This window comes from Molothrus aeneus, chromosome 28 (genome assembly GCF_037042795.1).
Source record: "Molothrus aeneus isolate 106 chromosome 28, BPBGC_Maene_1.0, whole genome shotgun sequence".
NCBI classification, from domain to species: Eukaryota; Metazoa; Chordata; class Aves; order Passeriformes; family Icteridae; genus Molothrus; species Molothrus aeneus.
The window spans coordinates 1,500,631-1,522,810 of NC_089673.1; the positions used below are offsets into that span (position 1 = coordinate 1,500,631).

The 22,180-nt window shown below is 61.9% G+C and overlaps 2 protein-coding genes across 7 annotated transcripts in view; one reads left to right on the plus strand and one right to left on the minus strand.

Moving 5' to 3' along the window:
• MAP3K14 (mitogen-activated protein kinase kinase kinase 14) overlaps positions 1–964 on the plus strand; it is a 30,796-nt gene extending 29,832 nt beyond the window's left edge. Inside the window, exon 17 of the mRNA XM_066567065.1 lies at positions 186–964. The gene's annotated coding sequence lies outside the window, so the exon portion shown is untranslated. The remainder of the gene's footprint in view (positions 1–185) is intronic.
• Positions 965–1,959: 995 nt separating this feature from the next.
• On the minus strand, positions 1,960–21,612 carry FMNL1 (formin like 1). 6 transcript variants are annotated; one of them, XM_066566755.1, is made up of 27 exons: positions 21,527–21,612; positions 15,243–15,326; positions 14,920–15,003; positions 14,758–14,831; positions 14,131–14,214; positions 13,793–13,924; positions 12,933–13,052; positions 12,612–12,720; positions 12,121–12,197; positions 11,945–12,038; positions 11,537–11,611; positions 10,576–10,686; positions 10,030–10,179; positions 9,832–9,933; positions 9,522–9,741; positions 9,009–9,335; positions 8,790–8,911; positions 8,122–8,324; positions 6,939–7,173; positions 6,152–6,220; positions 5,971–6,051; positions 5,281–5,410; positions 5,030–5,193; positions 4,736–4,837; positions 4,416–4,508; positions 4,135–4,258; positions 1,960–3,252 (listed from the first exon to the last, which is right to left on the minus strand). In XM_066566755.1, the coding sequence occupies exons 1-27, from the start codon at positions 21,569–21,571 to the stop codon at positions 3,149–3,151; spliced, it is 3,315 nt and encodes a 1,104-aa protein (XP_066422852.1). In that variant the 5' UTR covers positions 21,572–21,612; the 3' UTR covers positions 1,960–3,148. The 6 variants fall into 6 exon arrangements, with proteins under 6 accessions (XP_066422852.1, XP_066422853.1, XP_066422848.1 ...); XM_066566752.1 differs by lacking the exon at positions 21,527–21,612 and adding an exon at positions 3,803–3,894 and having other exon boundaries at positions 3,144–3,252; positions 15,243–15,929; XM_066566756.1 differs by lacking the exon at positions 12,933–13,052 and having other exon boundaries at positions 21,527–21,611.
• Positions 21,613–22,180: the final 568 nt, after the last annotated feature.

A 22,180-nucleotide genomic window follows, 5' to 3' on the forward strand; every position in this document is an offset into this window, starting at 1 on the left:
GATGTCTGTGTTCCCAGGTCCATGGTGATGTCTGTGTTCCCAGGTCCATGGTGATGTCTGTGTTCCCAGGTCCATGGACATGTCCATGTTCCCCTGGCCCATGGAGATCCCCAGGTCCATGGAGATGTCTGTGTTCCCCAGGCCCATGGAGATCCCCAGACCCATGGAGATGTCTGTGTTCCCAGGCCCATGGAGATGTCTGTGTTCCCAGGCCCATGGAGATCCCCAGACCCATGGAGCTGTCTCTGTTTCCAGGCCCATGGACATGTCCATGTTCCTCAGTACCCTCATAGCAGCATTAGCCAGTTTTGTCCCAAGCCTTCAGTCCTGTTTTGCTGCCACCACAAGTGCCCAGTGAGGCTGCAGGCTCCCCGTGTCCCTGCTCCCAGGGTGGGGTGTGGTGTCACATCCCTGCCTGGGCACAGACACCTTGGCAGCCCCACACACCTCCGGTGCCTTCCCAGTCCCTGAGCTCCTCTGGGCTGATCTCCAGGCTGTGCTGCCAGCCAGCCTGGGCTGTCCCTGGCTATCTCCTGCTGCCAGGACAGTTTCCTCTTCCCTTGCCTTGTCACTTTGCTGTGACGGGCACAAACAACCCGGCCTCCAGATGAAGGCAATACTGACAGCAGAAAGTCGGGAAAGATTTGCATTATCCTTGTTCAAATTTGGCTGGAACTGTCAGGTTTCATAACGAGTGTTTAGGACAGAACCCCAGCTCAGGGTGGGGAGGACAAGTAGGAGTGATAAACACAGATGGCTCTTGTTGTGCAGCTCCTTCTGGAAGTCTGGAGAAATCGCTGCTGGTGAGCTGAGGATCTCATTGGGATGGGCAGTGGGGGAAGGTGCTGGAACCAGGAGCTTGTATGGAATGAATGACACTTTATAAAACTGTGATTTCTTGAAGTTAACATTTTTGACCTGCATTTTCACAGGGAAAAAAAAATAAAGCTATAAAAAGAGAAGATTTTGTTGTCGTTGCTGGTGGTTTGATGTGTTGTCCCAGAGAACAAGATGGTGATGCTGAATGAGATATTTCCAGGAAGAGGAGCCTGGTCTGAATGAACTCTGCTGTATAACTGGGGTTTGGGGGATTCAGGAGAAGTCAGGGAGGATGCTTGGGCACTGCCCAGGGAATGGTGCCAGCCCTGAGGCTGCCAGAGCTCCAGGAGCTGCTGGACACTGCTCCCAGGGATGCCCAGGGTGGGATTGTTGGGATGTCTCTGGGCAGGAGTTGGACTGGATGATCCTTGGGGGTCCCTTCCAGCCCGGGATATTCCAGGATTCTGTGATTTCTGGGGCTGAAGAGGCAGCACTGACTTGGATGGATCCCAGGCTTTGCTGAACAGCCTGGCATCTCTCCTTCCTAGCAGACAGTCCCTTGTCCTCCCTCTGTAGGGGATTTGCTGCACTGGGAGCTGCTCAGTCTTGCCCTGGGAGCTCAGGGGTGAGGCGGGCAGAGCTCTGGGGATCCCCCCACAGCTCCCAGGGCTGCAGCCCCTCTGCTGCAGGAGCTGAATCCTTCCCCAGCGGGCTGGGGAGGGGCTATGGCCAGGCTGCTGAGTGAGGACACTTACCCTGACACACATTTCACACATTTTTTGTGCTGTCATGCACCCACATGTCTGTGCTGTGAACAGACCTCAGAGCTGTTGTCCTCAAAAAAAAAAAAAAAAAAAAAAAAAAAAAAGGAAGGTGGGTGGTTTGTTAGAATTTTGTTAGAATTCCAGACTAGATTGTGTTGGAAGGGACCCTGAAGATCATCTCGTTCCATCCTCTCACCTCCCACTATCCCAGGGTGCTCCAAGCCCCGTTCGACCTGGGGATGGGGCAGCCACAGCCACTCCCTCCCTTCATCTTCCTCCCTCCATCCTTCCCTCACTCCATCTTTCCTTCCTTTCTCCCTCGCTCCCTTCATGACAGCATCACCCCCCCATGCAAACCCTTCTGCCAGACAAGTCCTTCATCCTCTGAGACATTTTATTACCAGTTCTGCTTTAGATTAAACAGGCTTTCAGTATATAAAAATAATGTATACAAATGAGCAGTTAATGGTTTACATTTCTGGCTTAAAGGCATTTATAAGTTACACATTCATTTCCCATCCCTCCCCGGACACGGAGCCGGCGCCGAAGCAGCTTAAATACAGCAGGAAGCAGCGGCTGCTGTGGCTGAAGCGAGAAAGGACGGGAGGAGGGACAGGAGGAGGGAGGAGCGGGTTCGATGCACCAGGAGAGGTTTAATTGCGGCACTGCGGGGTCACTCAGCAGCAGCGGAGCGGGGCAGGGAGCGACAGCCGGGTCCGGGCCGGTCCCGAGAGGTTCGTGCGGCTCCGGGGCCGCTCCTGCAGGCGGCAGCAGGGGCTGGGGCTGCCGGCATCTCCTGCGTGTCCCACCCCAGAAAACCGGGGAGCCCCAGGGCTGACAGTCCCGGTTCATCCCAGAGGCTGCAGGTGGATGCTGGGGATGCAGGTGGGTGGAGGTGCCACCACCTCGCAGAGAAACTTGTCCCTGCTGCTGATTGTCGCAGCTCCGGAGCCTCCGCAGCGCTGCTCGCCACAGCCTTGGGGCCACCCTGTGTGGGGGTGTTCCAATCCCCGCTGCCGCAGCACAGAGGAATTTGAAGGAAGACTTAGAAAACCATGAAAAATAGCACCGCTGCCAGCCCCTGGCTCCGGGAGGTGCCCGGGCTGGGAGCTTTGCAGCAGGAGAACGCGGCTCTGGGGGCTCTGCGGGCCGGGCGAGATGAGATGTGCAGGGAGATGTGCGGGGAGCGCTGCGGCCCTGGCTGACACCCCCTCCCCTCCCGCAGCGGCGCTCGAGGGTGGGACAAGGACACAGGGCCGGGGTGGGGATGGGACAGCCTCTCTTTTCCTTCCAGGACAAGCTGGAGCCCTTTTTGTGCTTCCCTGTAGCCAGGACGACCTGCCAGGCTGCGGAGAGGAGCTCAGGGACACGGCCAAGCAAGCGCCGAGGATGCTGTGCCCAGCCCAGGCGGGCAGAGCTGGCACATGAAGCGGCTGGAGCAGCTCGGAGCGGGCACTGTCCCTCCAGCCCGCCGAGCCCCGGGCCCAGGGACTGACACCCTGCGCTCCCACCTGCGTCGGGAGGACGGTGCTGGCCCGGTGCTGCCGCTGCAGGGACGGCGCCGGTCACAGCGCGATGTCCGGCGTCGCCTGCAGGCCCTGCCCCGCCGCCCGTTTCTTGGCGCTGCCGCGGGCCTTGTCCCCCCGCCGGTACGGGTTGTTCCGCAGATCTGCACCGGGGGAAGCACCGGGGCTGGGTGAGCACCGGGCATGGCCGGGGTCCCGCAGCCATCGCGTTAACGTGGAATGGTTTGGGTTGGAGGGACCTCAAAGCCCACCCAGTGCCATGGCAGGGACACCTTCCACTGTCCCAGGGTGCTCCAACCTGGCCTTGGACACTGCCAGGGCTGGGGCAGCCACAGCTGCTCTGGGCACCCTCACAGGAATGACATTTTTTCCAAACCTTCAACCTAAAACTCTCCTTTGTCCGTTAAAAACCCCTTTCCCTTGTCCTGTCTGCCCGGGATTCGCCCCTCTGGGAATGAGGACACCCAGGAGGAGCCAAGGGCCGAACGCAGGGATGGGAGGAGCAGCAGCTACCAACAATCAGCCCATGGGACCCCGAGCATCGGCTCTGGGAGCCCAGCACCGCCCCGGGGGCTGATCCCGGGTGTCCGGGGCTGATCCCGAGTGTCAGCGTGGCACAAATCCCGGAGGAATCCCGGTGGGGACAGGGGGGAAGCCCGGCAGCCCCCGCCCGCCTGCGCCGCCCCACGTTACCTACAGAGGACTCTCCTCGTTGAAGCTCACGTCGCAGAAGAGGCGGGACGAGCGTTTGCCCGTCCGGGCCGTGAAAGGAACAGTTTTGAGAGCTGAGCAGAGCGACCCAGAGACAGCGAGGAGGAGGAGAGAGGAGGAAGAAGCAGAACAGGAGGAAGAGCTATGAGACAGGGGAGCAGCTTTGCCATGTGGGATGTGAAGGTGTTTGCAGGTAGGTTTGGTCCCTGTGACGGGGTTTGGTGACCCCCAGCTCCTGTGACAGCCCCTGCAGCCCCCAGCAATGGATCTGTGATGTGGGGACACCTGGCTGCTCACCTGAACTCATCTCTCACCTGAAATTATATCCTCAATGGCCCCATCTTTGCCTTCATAGATGAGAGGCTCCTTCACCATCTGCCTCTTCTTCAGCTCAGCAATCATGTCCATCTGCTGCCTCCTGGCCTTCTGGACAGGCAGCTGGGAGGGGACAGGGCACGTGAGTGGTGTGATCACACCCCAGAGGAGGTGGGGTACCCTCCCCTTCACCTCCCACCCAGCTCTCCCTCCCCACCCTCATCCCAGCCAGGGCTGGGGCTGGGGCCCCACCAGGACACAGACAGGGGGGCACCTTCACCTCAGGCTGCTGCTCACTGCCAGGGGAGCCGGATTCTGCCTCCTTGGCTGCAGCCTCTTGCTTCTTCCACAGCTCAATGTCCTGCTCTGCTTTCTTGGGAGAGAGGCAGGAAGGATGTGCTGAGCCAGGGGAATCCAGGACTGCAGCCTCCTTCCTTCTTCACCTCACAGCCCCCAGCTCACCCCAACCCAGTTCCAAAATCTCTGACCACCCCAAAAGCATTCCGGCTTGTGACCTCTGCTGGTTGCTCCAAAGTGGAGTCAGGTGCCCCAAATCTCCTCCCAGCCCTCAGAAACAGAGACCCCCACGTCCCCTCCTACCTTGTAGGCTTTGATGAAGCGCATGAACATGGGGAAGAAGGTGGTGGGGGGACTGGTCTTGGGGTTCTCTCCGAAATACTCCACGGCTGACTCATAGGCTTCCTGTGGGCAGGGACACCTGATGTGGGGGCTGAGCCCCATCTCAGCACCTCCTTCCAGCCTCTCCCACCTCCCCATCCTGCCTGACCCGAGCAGGATCCTCTCCCACGGGGCAGAGGTGTGAGCAGAGGGTGTCCCCATGCAGGGACTGTCCCCATGCAGGGACTGCCCCCACGGCCCCACCCCGGCACCCACCTTGGCGGTTTTGCTGTCAGCCTGCAGCTTCTCCATCACCTCGGAGTTGACCTTGAGGAAGTCCTTGAGCACGGGGCTGTCGTCCTGCCTCATGAACTCCCTGCGGGTCAGCTCCATGCCCTGCTGCAGGCTCCGCACGTCCTGCAGGACCCCGTCCAGGGACACTGCGGGAGGGGAGCAGGGCGGGGTCAGGGCAGGCTCCGAGTGCCAGGGGCTGCCCCGACCCCCAGCCCGGGGCCCCTGGGCACTACCTGTGCCTGCCTTGTCGAGGAAGTGCAGCTCGGTGTGGAAGCCGGTGAGCTCCGGGTACTTCTCCATGATCACCCGCACCAGGTAATGCAGCAGCGTCTGCTTGCGGTCTGTGGACTTCATCTCGAGGAGCTGGGGCGGGGCAGAGTCAGCCCCGAGCCGCAGCCACCACCCCTGACCCTGCTCAGGGCTGCCTCTGGTGGCCCTTTGTCCGTGTGGCTGGGTCTGTGTCCGTCCCTCCATCCCCCAGCCGGGTCAGCACCCCTCCACTCTCATGGCTGATTCCCCATGGCTGGGTCTGCATCTGGTTCCTCATCCCTACATTCCCATGTGTGACCTTCCTCCCTCTATCCCCACACTGGTCCCCATCTTCCTTCATCTCCTCTTCCTCATCAACATCCTTGACTCCTTTAACCTCTCCATATCAGGTCTCCATCCTTCCAGCCCCATTCCTGTGTATCTCCACCCCTTTGCCTCTCCATCCCAACAGTCTCCTCATCCCTCTGTCCCCACAGCCAAACCTCATGTCCCTCCATCCCTGCAGCTGGTACTTCCATCCCTCAATCCCCACCACAGATTCCCGTGTCCCTCCATCTCTGCAGCTGGTCCTTGTGTCCCTCTGTCCCCAGGGGTGTCCCTGGCAGTGGCAGTGTCCCCATCACCCCACACCAGGGCACCCACACCGGCCCTACCGCGTCGAGGCTCTGCAGACGGAAGCCGTAGGCAGCCCCTCTCTTGCTGCTGTTCATGTAATTCCCAAAGGCCAGGACGATCTGCAGGGACACCAGGGCTTGGGGACACGAGGCCAGGAGGGCACAGTGCCCACAGACACTCTGTGTGCACCAGCGGGGCCGCCCCCCCCCGAGCCCTCACCTCGAGGATGTGGCGCAGTTTGCTCGAGGACTTGAGGGACATGGAGGCGGCGATGATGGCGTTGAGTTGCTGTGGGAGGAAGGGAGGGAAGGAGGGAAGTGTTGGGGAAGATGAAACAGGAAAGCCTTAGAAATATGATTGTCTGGCAAAAGATTTTGAGAATATAGAAACTATCAGTGAGATTGAAATGAAAGCAAGCTTTGAGATCCCTCAGTTACTGAACAACTGGAAAACAATGGTGTGGCCACTGAAGGTGATCCCCTTTTGATGGAACAACACCCTCTGCTTGCAGACAGGCCCAAGGCTCAGAGCAGACCCTGCCAGCTTGGCAGAAGGGGCCCAAAGAGGAGTTTTTAGGGTGTAAGATGTAACACAGTATGGTAATGTAGTGATTCTTATAGGCTGTATGGAAATGCTGTAGGATTTGTGTATTGTACTAGATTGGTTAGTGAGAATTAGAATATTCAACACAGAAGATTTATTGTATTGGAATGGGAACCGTGCTGTCCTAGCTCTTACCTCTTCTCTCTTAGCTCTTGCCTTTTACTCTCTTACCCTCTCATCCTCTCTCCCCCTCTCTTCTCTCAGGCCTGCTCTGAGCTGTGCCTGGCAGCTCCCAGCAGGGCCCTGCACCCAGGCCCTTTGCAATAAACCCCAGGTTCCAGCCCTGGCTGCAGAGATCTCTCATCTCCGTCCATCCCCACCGTGCAAACCCCTTCAATCCCACAGGGCAGGGTGTGAGTGTGGCCGCAGGAGCCGCCCCCGCCCCGCCCGGCCCCGCACGCACCGGCATCAGCAGCTGGGCCGTGTCCCCGAAGCTGCCCAGGAAGATCATGACGTTCATGCGCTCGGCCAGCCGCGGGATCTTGCTGAAGCGCATCATGAACTGATCCTCGTCCGAGAGCTCCTCCGGAGGCTGCTGGTCCCGCTCGAACTTCCCGATCAGGCTCCGCTCGTACTCGGTGGGCAGGAAGCGCAGCAGCAGCTCCAGGAAGTCGAGGCTCAGGGCTTGCTGGTCGTACCTGCGGGGAGGGGACACCCCTGGCACGGTCAGGTCCTGCCGCATTCCCGATGCCCCCCTGTCACACTCGGTTGGTTCCCTCATCCCTCTGTCCCCACAGCTGGCTCCTGCATCCCTCCGTTTTTCTGTATCTGGAGCCTGCATTCTCTCTGTCTCTCCATATGGATCCCTCCATCTCTCTTTGGTCCCCACATGCCTTCTTCTCATGGCTGGTTCCTGCATCTCTCCATCCCCACAGCTGCTCTCTGCATCTGTCTGTCTGTCTGTGCCTGGTCCCCACAGCCCTTTGTCTCAGATCTCATCCCTGCATCCCTCCATCCCCACAGCTGGTGCCTGCATCCTTCCACCTCTCCACATCTGATCCCTCCATCCTCCATCTCTCTGTATCTGATCCTTCCATCCCTCCATCTCTCCACTTCTGATCCCTCCACCCTCCATCTCCCCATATCTGATCCTTCCATCCCTCTATCTCTGATTTTTCCATCCCTCCATCTCTCCATCTCTGATCCTCCCATCTCTTCATCTCTCCACAATCTGATCCCTCCACGTTCTAATCCCTCTCTGTATCTAATCCTTCCATCCTTCCATCTCCCCATATCTGATCCCTCCATCTCTCCATCTCTGATCCCTCCACCTTCCATCTCTCTGTATCAATCCTTCCATCCCTCCATCTCCCCGTATCTGATCCCTCCATCTCTCCATCTCTGATCCCTCCACCCCTCTATCTCTCTGTATCTGATCCTTCCATCCCTCCCCTCTCCACATCTGATCCCTCCATCTCCCTGTATCTGATCCCTCCATTCTCCATCTCTGATCCCTCCACCCTCCATCTCTCTGTGTCTTGTCCCTGCATCCCCACACCAACCCCTCCATCCCACTAAGGCCTCCACCACCCCAACCCCTTGTTCCTGACCTTATCCCCCCCTGCCCCCCCGGGGGGGTCACTCACGTCTCGATGGCCGTGCAGATGTCCTGGACACTGCGGCCGCCCTTGCGCAGGGTGATGGCCAAATTCTTGGCACGGTTGGACTCCATCAGGGTCACCTTGCTGGGGGCCTTCTGCGTGGCCTTGGCCTTGAGGGCACTGATGTCCAGGGCAGGGCCCTGTGCCTTGGTCTTGAACTGCTCCTCAAAGTCACTCATGTCCAGCTCCTGTGGGGACACACGGCAGGGAGGTGGCACAGGACATCTGGGCTGAGGACGGGGCCAGAGGAGCAGGATAAGGGTGAGGAGTGAGGACCAAGATGGAGCAAGGGGATGAGGATGGAACAAGGAGACAGGGAGGGGTGAGGAGGGGGTGGTGGGACCAGAGGATGGAGATGAGGAGGAAGAAACAGACAGGATGTGAAGGTGTGGATGGAGCAAAGGGACAAGGACAGGGTGAGAGGAGAAGCCCTCCTGATGCTGTGTCCCTCTCCATGGTGCTAAGGACTTCTCCTGACCTCCAGCTCCTCCTGCAGCCCCGCGGGTGGGTGCAGGGTGGGCAGGAGGCAAGAGCAGCATGGCCGGGGACACTGAGCCCTGCTGTGCCCAGCCCAGGGCACTGAGCCCTGCTGTGCCTGTCCCCTTGTCCCTGGGCTCACCTTCCTGTGCCTGTGCCCTTGTCCCCAGGCTCACCTGCAGCACTTTCTCATCGTTGAGCTCCGTGAACACGGTGCCGTCGATCTGGCTCGGCTTCAGGGCCACCCAGTTGAAGACAGGCATGCGGAACTTGGTCTGGATCGGCTTCTTCACCTTCACTGAGGGTCACAGGCGGGGGGGGACGCATCACACCCACCCCAGGGTACCCCAGACCCCTCCTGGGTCACATCCCCAGCATCCCCGGGTCACACTCACCTGAGCCATTGGCGGTGCAGGGGGCGCCCGGCCCGGCTGGGGGTTCCCCACCGAGGGGAGGGGGTGGCGGAGGGGGGGGCACGGGGCTCTCCGGCCCCCCCGGGAGCGGTGGGGGGGGCGGTGGCACGGGGGCACCCGGGAGGGGGGGGGCTGGGGGGGGGCCGGGGGTGCCCGCGGGCAGGGGAGGGGCTGGGGGGGGGGCGGGGGTGCCCGCGGGCAGGGGGGGGGCGGGGGGTGGGGGAGGGACGGGATCAGCCCCCGGCAGAGGTGGGGGGGGTGGGGGGGGTGGCGGAGGTGGGGCCGGAGCCAGAGCCGGAGCCGGAGCATCTGCAAGGGAAAGCAGAGGTGGGTGAGACGGTGACACAGCACGGCACGGTGCCACCGAACTGCCCTGAGTCCCCGGGCACACACCCACACCCCCGCCTCGCTTTCCGTGCCCAGGGAATCGCTGCCACCCCTCCCTGGCGCCAGGTGTCCCCTCGGGAAGGGGACATCCCCTCGCGGCCACGATACCTGCGCAGGTGGCGGTGGTGTCCCCAGAAACCACGGGGGTTGCGGGGGTTTCTATGACAACGGGGACAATTTCGATGGCGACGTCTCCGTCGGGCCCACGCAGGATCTGCACCAGCCCCTTCTCCTCGAGCTCCGCCAGCCGCCGCTCCAGCGCCAGCCGGTAACACTCCTGCGGCTGCGGGGACGGAGGGCTGGGCGGCCGCGGGGGGCTCAGCTGCTCCTGCACAGGTGACAATGGGTGACAGCCCCCGGCAGGTCACCCGTGTCCCTCAGAGCCCGGTCCCCGAGCCCCAGCCTCCCCTCGGCTCACCCGCAGCGCCTCCAGCTCCCGCCGCGCCTGGCTCAGCTGCTTCTCCAGCTCCGCTATCTTGGCCATGGAGTCGTTCTCCGCATCCTGCAGCTTCTCTGTCAGCTGTGGGGGACGAGGCGCCGCCGCTCAGCCCCGTCCCCATCCCATCCCTCCCTCGGGGCTTGCGTCAGCGGCTCTGCCCACACACCCCCGGCCCACCTGGCTGACGTGCTCCTGCAGCTCCTCCATGCGCTCCAGCACCGCCGTCTTGGTCTCCGAGTCCTCCAGCATGGCCCCCACGTCGAAGACGTTGTCCAGGTAGGCTTGGATCTGCACCTGCAGCTTCTCGCTCTCAGTGAGGCGCAGAGTCTGCCGAGGGACAGCAAACCAGGGTCACCAGCGGTGACAGCGGTGACACCCCCGGCCTGGGATCACCCACTCCCACTGCTGGGATCACCCATTCCCATCCCTGGGATCACCCATTCCCATCCCTGGGATCACCCACTCCCACCGCTGGGATCACCCACCCTTGGGATCACCCACCCTAGGGATCACTCCCTCCCACCCTCGGGATCATCCACCCTTGGGATCACCCACCCTCAGGATCACCCATTCCCACCCTTGGGATCACCCACCCCCAACCCCGGGATCACCCACCCTTGGGATCACCCATTCCCACCCCTGGGATCCCCCATCCCTGGGATCCCCCATCCCTGGGATCACCCACCCTCGGGATCACCCATTCCCACCCCTGGGATCTCCCACCTCCAGGTACTGGTCCAGCCCCAGGTGGGTGAACTCGTACTGCAGGAACACTCGGAAGTTCATGTTGTCCACCGAGTGCACCACGATGTTGATGAACTGCATGCAGGCCACCTGCGGGGACACGGCCCAGCACAGGGCCAGGGTGGCTCCTGGGGACGGTGCCCTGGGGGCTGCATGGGGGCTTGGTGGCCCTTGGGGACACGGTGCCCCTGAGGGGCTTTACACAGTCCTGGGGACGTGGTAGCCTTGGGGACATGATGGCCTTGGGGACAGTTTGGTGGCTCAGCATGCCTTGGGATTTCATGGCCTGGGGACAGTTTGGTGGCTCAGCATGCCATGGGACACAATGGCCTTGGGGACAGTTTGGTGGCTCAGCATGCCATGGGACACAATGGCCTTGGGGACAGTTTGGTGGCTCAGCATGCCATGGGGACATGATGGCCTTGGGGACAGTTTGGTGGCTCAGCATGCCATGGGACACAATGGCCTTGGGGACAGTTTGGTGGCTCAGCATGCCCTGAGGACATGATGGCCTTGGGGACAGTTTGGTGGCTCAGCATGCTTTGGGGACACGATGGCGTTGGGGACAGTTTGGTGGTTTAGAAGCCCTGGGGACACAATGCCATGGGCACAGTGTAGTGGCCTAGAAGCCCTTGGGGACAGCAGAACAGCTCTTGGGACATGGCAGTCCTTGGGATGTGCCACCCCAGGGCAGCACGGTGGCTCAGCAGCCCCTGAGGACGGGGTGGCCTGGGGAGAGTTTTGGTGGCCTGGGGAGAGTTTTGGTGGCCTGGGGAGAATTTTGGTGGCCTGGGAAGAGTTTTGGTCACTCAGCATCCTTGGACAGGGACAATGTGGTGGCATAGGAGCTCCTGGGGCATAATGGCCTGGGGACAGTGCAGCAGCCTTGGTGACAGGATGCCCTGGGGACAGCAGAGCGTGGACCCCAGCAGCCACTCACCATGAAGTCGATGTTGGTGTCCTCATTTCGGAAATACTCCATCAGCTTCTCAAAGCGATTCTTCTCCCCGCAGACCTGGGGGAGCAGGGGGGACATGGCCAGGGGACACCCAGGAGGGTGACAGCACAGGAGGTGCCTATTGGTGACACCATCCCAACCCTGACTGGTGCTGCCAGGCACCCGGCCCAGCTGGGACATGGCTCTGAGGACACATGGTGGCATGGGGACATCAAACCCAGTGAGTGGAACATCCCTGAGCGAGCCAGAGGTTTGAGGGTGGGGCAGGGCTCTGCCATACACAGGGAAACTGAGGCACAAACCTAGCTGGAGCACAGATGTTCAGGTGGGGACTGGGTGTCCATGCTGGGGACCAAGTGTCCCTGCTGGGGACCAAGTGTCCCTGCTCACCTCCTTGAAGTTGTCAAAGGCAGCCAGGATGATGTCGTGTCCCCCTCGGACCAGGCAGACAGCAGCCAGCAGCTCCAGCACCAGAGCCTTGGTCCTGCAGAGACAGGGGGTGTGAGGGGGCTGGCACCGAGGGGACAGGGGGGACAAGGGACACCAGAGGGCAGGACAGCTCCTACCTGGCACTCTTGTTGTTGAGGCTCAGGGTGATCTCGTTGACGCAGGCCGGGTGGTTCATCACCAGGCTGAAGCCAGACTGGGGAGGGGAAAGGAGCATCCATGGGGTCCTGTGTCCCCCCGGAGGCACTCAAGGTCCCCACCAGGCAGGAGGTTGAGCGAGGACATCTCAGAGCCAGGGCAAGCAGAGCCGGTCCCAGCCCGGAGCTGCCCCCGCGGGCTCGGGGGATGCCGGGGGAGCCCCGGGCGGGTCCCGGTGGATGCCGGGGGATGCCGGGGGAGCCCTGGGCGGGTCCCGGTGGATGCCGGGGGATGCCAGGGGAGCCCCGGGCGGGTCCCGGTGGATGCCGGGGGATGCCGGGGGAGCCCCGGGCGGGTACCGGGGGATGCCGGGGGATGCCGGGGGAGCCCCGGGCGGGTACCGGGGGATGCCGGGGGATGCCGGGGGAGCCCCGGGCGGGTCCCGGTGGATGCCGCCCGCTCCCACTCGCACCTGGTAGTTCATGATGGCGCGGAGGCACATGATGCACACATGGACATCGTCCTTCTGGCTGACGAGCCGCGAGTTGCGCAGCGTCTTCCTGCTGTGCGAGGGGTTCAGCCTGGCCGGGGAGAGCGCGGCTGAGCGGGACCCGGGGCAGCCGCGGGCGCAGCGCAAAGCGGGGACAGCGCAGGGGGGTGGCAGCGGGGCGGGGACACCGGGGCACCCACGGGACAAACCCTCGTGTCCGTGCCCGTCTAGAAGCCCTGGGGCTGTGGGATGGGGTGGGTTTTGGGGGTCCCCTCGTGCACACGGGCGGTCTCGGAGGCTCACCGGGGCGGGCCGGAGCTGCCGGGTGACCTGGGGGCACTGTCCCCATCGCTGCCCGGGGCACCGCAGGGGTGGACGTGGCGGAGGAGGAGGGTGTGGATGTGCTGGTTCGAGAGGCAGCAGCTGGAGGCGCGTTAGAGCCTGCAGGACAGGAGGGAGAAACGGGGCTCCCGCGCCGCCCCGGGGACACCCGCGCTCGGGGGACAAGGGATGGGACCTTGCCACGTCCCTCCTGACCTGTCCCTGGGGCCGGCAGGGACACCCCGGCTCCTGCGGAGCTGCTGGCAGGCGCCGAGGGACCCCCGCGGTGCCCGGGGTGCCGCGTTACTGCCCATGGGGTGTCCCTGGGACCCCCCCGCCCACCGGGGATGGCCCTGTCCCCAGTGCCGTGACCAGCAGCGGGGTGTCCCCGTCCCGCCGGTGCCCCGTCACCTACCGTCAGCGCGTCCCCGGCAGCGTGCAAGAGAAGAGCGGGGTTAGACGGGGCTGCGGGCACCAAGCGAGAGCCACCAGGACCGGCTGGGGGGACACGGGGGACACAGGCCCGTCCCTCCGCCCCGGGTTTAACCCAGGGGCTGCCATTTGTTCCCCCAAAATCTCCAACACCCCCAATTTTGGTGAATTCCTGGGGTTTAACCAAAGCACCGCAGAGCAGTGCCGGGGTGGGGACCCGGTCCCAGGAGAGGGACAACGGGGATGTGGCTTTGTCGCCGCCCTCAAACCAGCAATGGGCGCCCATTTTTAGGGCCGGGCCTGCGTCTCTCTCCCTGCCAAGCCCCTCTGCAAGCGGGGGGTGCAGCGAGGCGACAGCGGGGACGCGGCGCGGGGACACGGGGACAGCTGGGGACGGCACCACACGTTACCTTACAGTGAGGGGCCGCGGCTTGGAGGAGCCCTGCGTGGGGGACGAGGAGCTGCTTTTGTTCAGGTCCTCCAGCGACCTCTCCTTGCCCTTGTCAGAGCCGGGGCTGTTCTCTGAGCTCTCCATGTCATACCTGATGGGGACACGGGGACAGGTGAGTTGTGGCACCCCAATACGAGCAGATGCCCCTCAGGGATTTGGGGAGGTTCTGCTCAGCCCCAGCCATGGAGCATTGCCCTGAGGACAAGGGAAGGCACCCCCAGGGACCACCCCAGCCCTGCTGAGCCCCAGGGGAGGCTGAGCCCAGCCTTGGGGACAGGGGACCCGCTGGGGACGTACGCGACGGAGCACTGGGCGAAGGCGAGGTACTCCAGCAGCACATCCAGCCCCTTGTTCTCCTCGTTGAGGAACTCCTGGACCCAGCTGGAGGGTGCAGAGGGTTAGTGGGCTCTGCCAGCCCCCACATCCTCCCTCCCCCTGTGTTCAAACACTCAGCAGAGCCACCCCCTGCTCAGAGGTGCCCAGCAAGGGTGGAACACGCTGGGGACATGAGGTGGCACCATGAGCTGGCATTTCTGTGAGTGCCACAATGTGATGAACCTGATAGAGGGGGGACATAGCCCAAGGGCTCTCCTGCCACCACTGCCACTGTTGTCACCACTACCACGACAGGACAGCCTGGCCCTGGGGACAGTGGCACCCCCCACCCCACAAGGGCTCAGGACACTCAGGATGGGGACAGGGGGGGCACCCTGGGGGTACCAGAGAGCCATAATGGGGTTCAGACTCCCCAGCACCCACAGCTGCCTCAGCACCCTCAGCCTCCCATCAGAGCCCTCCCAAGGGGGCAGGATGAGGCCACAGCCCCCACATCCTGCTGTCACCCTCCAGGCAGAGCCAGCACACGTCCATCCCCATCCCAGAGGTGGTGGCAGCAGCTGGGTGACAATGCCACCCCAGCCTTACCCGATGTAGTTGGTCCTCAGGGAGATCTCCAGCTCCCGGAGCACCTGCGTTGACTCCTGCACTCTCCTCTTGAACTGTGGGACAGGGACAGCCATTGGCACTGTCCCTGTGCCCAGCCTGGCACGGGGACCAGGGCACCAGGGTGCAGAGGGGACCCCTCACCTTCCTGCTGACCCCACCCGTGTCCAAGTAGCTCTTCAGCTTCTGGATGTAGGCAGATGGGGGGTTCTTCACCTGGAAACGCTCCTGCAAGCCCAGAGAGAGGCTGAAACTGGGCCACCCGCTGTGGCAAGGGACGTGCCACTGTCCCCACAGCAGCCACAGTGTCCCTGTCCCCACCCCTGCTTAATGAGGTTAATGAGGTGCTGTGTCAGTAACGAGATGGATGTCAGGGCTTGGTACAGCCAGACTGATACCCAAACCATGCCACAAATGGCACCTGGGGACAGGGATGGCACTGGGGACACTCTGAGCTTGAACCTCACCTGGTCACAGATCAGCTCCCACTTCTTCTCGTTGTCATACTGGCTAAGCAGCTTCATCTTGTCCGGGGGCAGGTTCATGGAATTCTGTGGGTGAAGGGTGTCAGTGCTGGGGGTCACCCCAAAAACACCCCAGGGATGCAGAACCCCCTGCTCAGAGAGCACTGGGAGATGGGGACACCCATGGGACATGGGGGGAGGTTGGTGGGAGGATGGGGACACTGGTGGGACATGAAGAATCCAGAAGATGGGGACACTGGTGGGACATGAAGATTCCAGAAGATGGGAACACTGGTGGGACAATGGGGACAGTGGTGGGAGGATGGGATCAAGGTGGAAAAATGAAAGCAGCATTCTCAGGATGGGGACACTGGTGGGACATGAAAATTCCAGTGAGAAGATGGGGACACTGGTGGAACATGAAGATCCCAGAAGATGGAGACACTGGTGGGACAATGGGGACGCTGGTGGGACAATGGGGGCAGCGATGGAACAATGGGAACAGTGGTGGGAGGGTGGGATCATGGTCAGAAAATGAAAGCAGCATTCTCAGGATGGGGACACTGGTGGGATGATGGGGACACTGGTGGGATGATGGGGACAGCCCTGGGAGTTTGGGAACACCACTATTCCCAGGATGTGACCCATCAGTGATGTCCTCACCTGATGGGCACCAAGGGGAGGGGTGGGGGACAGGAGAAAGAGCTGGACACACCCACCCATGTCATGAGTGCCCCGTGTGCCTCAGCCAGCCCAGTCCCAGCAGTGCCACACGGGGTGAGGGACAGGGACACGACTGGTGACAACCGAGGGACAGGGACACGACTGGTGACACAACCGAGGGACAGGGACACGACTGGTGACAACTGAGGGACAGGGACACGACTGGTGACACAACCAAGGGACCCAGGGACACGACTGGTGACACAACTGAGGGACCCAGGAGCCCGGGCTGTGCCTGGGGGGTCACCCCTGAGTTCCCCCCACCACAGATGGTGACAATCCCATCTGGGGAAGGCAGTGTTTGTTGAGATGATGATGTCAGGTCTGGCTTGTCCCCGCATCCCTCGCTGTCCCCCCAGCCCCCACAGGATGTGACGTGGTTTCCGCTGCCGAAACCACCCCCGCCACCAGTGGGACACGGCCCTGCCCCTGCTCAGGGACACATGGGGCACCTTCATGGGACACCACCATGGCCTGGGCCAGCCTGCAGCTCAGCTGGGCTCGTGGGTGGTTTATTTTGCTGAAAAACCCATGTTTTGGTGGGTGGCAGGTGCACGATGGCACATGGAGCAAAGCACAGCCCCAGCCACCCCTAAATCCCAGTCCTGGGGTTCCCTGAGGAGGAGGAGGATGGGCACGTGGGGAAACCCTGGGAAACCAAGCTAAAAATAGCAGGGCTGGCTGGGGAGACTGGGCTGGGGGTTTGGAGATTGCAGCTGGAGATGGCACCAACCCAAGAATGGATGGGGTCCAGTGTCCCCCTGCTGCCCCTGGTGCTCAGGGCCCCCAGGACATCCCTGCAGGGTGGAGAAGGATCCTCCAGCCTGGGCAGGGAGAGCTCAGCTTCCCTGGGGATGCAGCAGGACTGGGATCCATCCCTTGGACACGAGCTGGGGTGCATGCCATGCTGGAGCAACCACATCCTTGCAGGAAGGCATCTCCCAGGGCTTTGGCTGCCCACAGAAGAGCAGGTCCAAGGGGAGAGGTCCCACTGTGGTGGGCAGGAGCAGAAACCTCTCCACCAGCTCCAGGGAGGACCTGTCAAGCTGCTTTTGCAAGAAGCCAAAAGCAGGAGCTGTGGGTGGGGAGGAGCTGGGTTGGGCTGGGGCTGGCACAAAGAGCTGGGCAGGGCAACAAATCAGGGTCTGAAATGGCCCCAGTGTGAGGCCACTGGGTTCTGGAATGGGCAAGGTGACAACAGCACCTGGCTGTCACCATTGCTGGTCCCGAGCTGCCCTCCTGGGATGGATGAGGGTCAGACCGAGGGACAGCGCTGTGCCAAGAGGGATCACACACCCAGACACCCCAGCCACACCTGAGGCACCTCTGTGGGACACCCTTGGCACAGAGGGGATGGTGGCACCTGCCACACAGGCCAGCTTTAAGGCATCACACGTGGGACCTGGACCCAGCAGGACCCTGGGTGGGACAGGACCCAGCTCGAGGGTGGGGCAGGGCTGTCCCCTGGAGGTGGCTCTGCCCCGAGCCCCGCCGTGCCTCGGTCCCTCCCTTGCGGGCAGGATGTGGCACAGCTCGGTACAAAGTGGGTGGTGGCTCCTGCCGGGTGGGCTTGTGGTGCCGGGGAGGAAGCGGCTCCGCTGAGGAGCCTCAGCCGGCAGCACAAAAAAAACCCCAAAAAAACAAAAAACCGGTTCTCATTTCCTGCCGGGAGGGGGGACGGCTGCTGGGGGAGATGGGGCAGAGTAGGAGATGTGGGGCACAGTGGATGATGTGGGGCACAGTGGGGGATGTGGGGCACAGTGGGGGATGTGGGGCACAGTGGGGGATGTGGGGCCGGGCAGCAGCCAAGCACCCCACGGGTGTCAGAGGAAGGACTGGATCCTCCTCCTCTTCCTCCTTTGGGGCCAAGGATGAAGGAGCCAAGGATGATGACTGAGTTGTCCCCAGCACCCTCATCCTGCCCCTCCTAGGGCTCCCCGCAGCCTCCCAGCCCAGCCCGTCACTGAGTGGGTGCCACCAGTGTCCCCCAACGTCCCTGCTGTGCCACACAGCACCCCCGAGCCTGCAGGGCCACCCCAGCCATGCCCACACCAGGGCGAGCCTGGCTGGCACCCAGCACCAGCTGAGGGCTGAGCCAGGCTTTGAAACCAGGGCCAGGGGAGGTGAAGCAGCACCAACATCATTTTCTGCTACAAAACAACCTTTTGCTATGGTGGCTGGCAGGGCTGGAGCTATTTTGGGTGTCAGACACCTCATTTTGCTCCACACGTGAGCGGGCAGCGCCGGGCTGAGCACCAGGGCTGGCACAGAATGTTCTGGCACCCCAGGGAAGGGTTTGTGCTGTACAAACCAGCAGGCTGAGCCCTGGCAGAGCCGTTTCTGGGGCACTGGATGTGTGTGCACAGAGAGGGCATGGGCAGCACGTGGGCTGGGACACGATCCCAGCCAGCACCAGGCACAAAGTCCTGCCACAGGGAGGGGACAGGGCAGGGGACAGCCCCAGGTGGTGGCTTGGGGGCAGGAAGGACCAAACATCTCTGGGTGCCCGGGTGACTGATGGGCTCTGCCACTCCTGGGATGCTCCAACCCTCCTGGGCACAGAGCACCCGAGGGGTTTGGGACACGATCCCACTGTCCCACGGTGTCCCCTCCAGTGCCCCTGAGTACCCCTGGGCCTGTTGTCCTGCCTCTTCCCAGGGCTCAGTGCAAGGCACAGGGCAGGGCCAGGCCCACCCAGGGCTCCCTCAGGCAGCAAACTGGGCTGGGGGACACTGCCAGGACCTGCTCATCCCATCAGGGATCCAGCCAGACCCAAACCCACCCAGCGTCAGGCGGGAGGAGACAGACAGACAGACAGACAGACAGACAGACAGACAGACAGACTGTCCCCAGGATGGCCGGGGGGTGGTGGCAGCGGGCCGGGCTGGGCTGGACTGGGCTGGGCTGGGCTGGGCTGGACTGGGCTGGACTGGGCTGGGCTGGGCTGGGCTGAGCTGGACTGGGCTGGGCAGCCACTGTCACCTGTGGCTCCAGCTCTATTTTAAGAACAAGCAGAAGCTGCTGTAGCTCAAACCAGGGAGAGGAGCCTGATCCCACCAGTGTCCCCTCATCCCTGCTGGGTTCCTGCCTGCCCACCCTGTCCTGGGGGGGGTTCTCCTGGTTCACCCAGGGCTGGATCCAGCAGCACAGGAGGGCTCCTGCCCAGGACACTCTCCAGGCCCTGGCCCAGCAGCTGGTGGGTGGCAGGCAATGTCCCACCCAGGACACAGGTGGGGACACCCTGGGGCAGCCCCACATCCCTCAGCCAGCCTTGGCCACCAGGAGCCAGGCTGGAGATGGATCCAGCAGGAAGCTGAGGACCTGCTCTGTTTCCTGCTTGAGCCGAGGCTGACGCTGTGGCCAGGGCTCGCTGGTGACCTGGGGCCAGCAGCACATCTGCAAACATCTGCAAACATCTGCAGTGCTGACGTTGGCCTTGCACTCCCCCAGCTCCTGGGAGAAGAGGCAGCAAAGCCCCAACCAGGCAAAGCTCCCAGCTGGAGCAGCCCCTGTCCCAGCCAGCCCCTGCTTGATTTTGACTCCACCTCAACTCACAATTCCATTTATATATTCTCAATTAATGCCCCTTGACCTGCAAAGGGAGGAAATCCTTCAAGCAGGAGTATCTGAGCATCCCTATCCCAGCAGCAAAGATGCTCTTCCTCTGCTCCATCCCAAAAATCCACCAGGTCACATCCCAAACTGCTTGGCACAGGACAACCCTCCCATGGCTCTGCCAAGGCAGCATCTGCCACAGTGCCCCAGCTGGGAAGGAGCCAATTTTTGAGAATGAAGTTTTGGGAAACTAAATTCCCATTTCTTGGCACAGAATGGGTGTATCCCTTTCCTGGCAGCAATTTGGATCCTCTAAGCTCCTCCCTGGGCTTTTCTGCCGAGGCTTTGCACCATCAGCTCTCCCAGTTTGGGATGTCCAGCCCAAAACTGATTTGCACTGAGCTCTCATGGCATCACTGCAGCCATGGCAACATTGAGGTCTGGATCGTGTCCCACCAGGAGATTCCCAGCTCATCACCACCTGCTCCACCTCTGAGCTCAGGAGTAGAAAAGTTGAAGGCAGAGTCAGGGAATGTGTTTGTGGTGAGTGAGGGCAGAGGGACCCCCTGTCCCCACCCCCCCGGGCTTCTGCTGCCCCCACAGCCACGAGAATGGGGAAGGGACTGTGAAAGGAGGAAGCAGAATTGGGACAGCCACTTTCACAAGCACTCGCTTCCCCTCGGGCCATGTCCAGCCCCCTGGGTGCCCCTTCTCCTGGAAAAGGCCTTTCCCTCGGGATGAGGGCACAGAAGGTGCTGCTGAGGGCCTGAAGCAGCGTTTTCCCCTTCTCTGATCATTTTTGGTTTAGGATTTCCAACCTGCTGGGCCCGGCCCGGCTGAAAGTGGTGCTTCCTGGGGCCTCACAGTGGAAACACCTCGGGGCTCTTCCTGCCGGAGCCATCGGAGGCACCGCCACCCCACCCAGCCTCCCGCCAGCCCGGCTGTGCCCCGGGAGTCCCGCGGGGGTCCCTCACCTTCCTCACCTTCCTCACCTTCCTCACCTTCCTCACCTTCACTGCGGCTGCGGGATCGCTCACCCCCAGAAAATCCCATCAACTCCACGAGATTTAAAAGCTCCCAAGGAGTTCGCGCTCGGGGTTGGGATGGGGCACCCCCGCGAGCAGATCCCGGCCGGTGCCGCCGAGCGCATCCCGGCACTGTGGAAGCTGCGCCCGGCGCGGGATGGGCACGAACGGCTCCATCTCCCCTGCAGGGGCTCCGGGGGGTTAAAGCAGCGATTCCTTTTCCTCGGGGCATTTTTGGGGAGGGCACGGCAGGGTTTGGAGCGGGTGGCGCGGTGATGGGACTCGGCCCTCCCGGCGCGAAGGTCACGGCCGGCCCGCCCCGCTCAAGGACGGAGCAGCGAGCGGGAGCCGCTCTCCCGCAGTCCCGAGCGGCTCCCGGGGCTGCCACCCATCCATCCATCCATCCATCCATCCATCCATCCATCCATCCATCCATCCATCCATCCATCCATCCATCCATCCATCCATCCATCCATCCCTCGGCATCGCCCGCTGCCCACCGGCCGGGGCTTCCCCTGCTCCGGGGAGGAGGAAGAGGAGGAAGAGGAGGTGAGCGAAGCATCGCCATCCGCAGCACCGGCTGCTTGCGGCGCGCTCCGGCCCTGCCGCCGATCCCGCCATGGCGGAGCCCGCCCGGGCTCCGGGACTCGGGGTCACCCCGAGAATTTGGGGGTTGGATCCTCCCCCCCTCAAGGTGAGAGCGAGGAGGGGAGGGAGCGCTGGGGGTCATCCCGGGCCAGGGCTGAGCGTCCCCGGGAGAACGAGGTGACAGCGGGGCAGTCATCATTATGAATAAGAACATCAATTAAATAATAAACCAAATAATTAACAGAACTACGGAATACTAACAATACGACGATGATAACGGCGGTAACGCCGCTAACGATGCTGATACCGGTAAGGATGCTGATACCGGAGGGACCCCCACCCTGTCCCCCCGTTTTGTGGGACCCTCCCGTCCTGCCCGGTCCCGTCCCCGCTCACCAGGACGCGGCCGAATCGCTCCTCCAGCTCGGCATTCCCGGGCATGGGCTGCCGGGGGGGCGGCGGCGCGGCGGCGGCGGCGGCGGCGGGGGCGGCCCCGGGCTGCGGGCGGTGGTCGCGGGGCTCCCGCGGGGCCGCGCCCCCCTCCAGCCCCCCGGCCGCGTTGCCCATGGCGGGGCGGCCCCGGCTCCCAGCCCAGCTTCGTCCTCGCCCGTCCCCGCCGCCTCTCGCCGGCGTTTGCAACTTCTGCGGGCGTTATCGCGCTATAAACGCTCAGCCCGCCCCCGGCCCCCGCCCCGGCCGCGGCCAGAGGCGGCCCCGGCACCTGCGAGGCTGCAGGGAGGGAGCGGAGCGCTGCTGCCCCGGCCAGGATCACTGCAAACCATTTGCTTTATTTATTTTATTTTATTTTATTTTATTTTATTTTATTTTATTTTATTTTACTTTATTTTACTTAATTTTATTTTATTTTACCTTATTTTATTTTATTTTTTTATTTTTATTTTATTTTTAATTATTATTTTACTTTATGTTATTTTTATCTTATTTTATGTTATATTATTTTATTTTCTTTATTTTATTATCTTTTATTTACTTTATTTTATTTTCTTGTTTTCTTTTTTACTTAATTTTAGACTTACTTTTATATTATAT

Excerpts from the sequence above, each read along its gene's own strand:
- FMNL1 (XM_066566751.1), bottom strand. The coding sequence starts at position 15,764 with ATGATCCCACCCTCCCACCACTGTTCCCATTGTTCCATCGCTGCCCCC. Across the intron at positions 12,721-12,932 it reads GGCAGCTCCGGCCCGCCCCG|GCTGAACCCCTCGCACAGCA; the intron begins GTGAGCCTCCGA and ends CTCCCCGGCCAG. Across the intron at positions 10,687-11,536 it reads ACACCAACATCGACTTCATG|GTGGCCTGCATGCAGTTCAT; the intron begins GTGAGTGGCTGC and ends GTGTCCCCGCAG.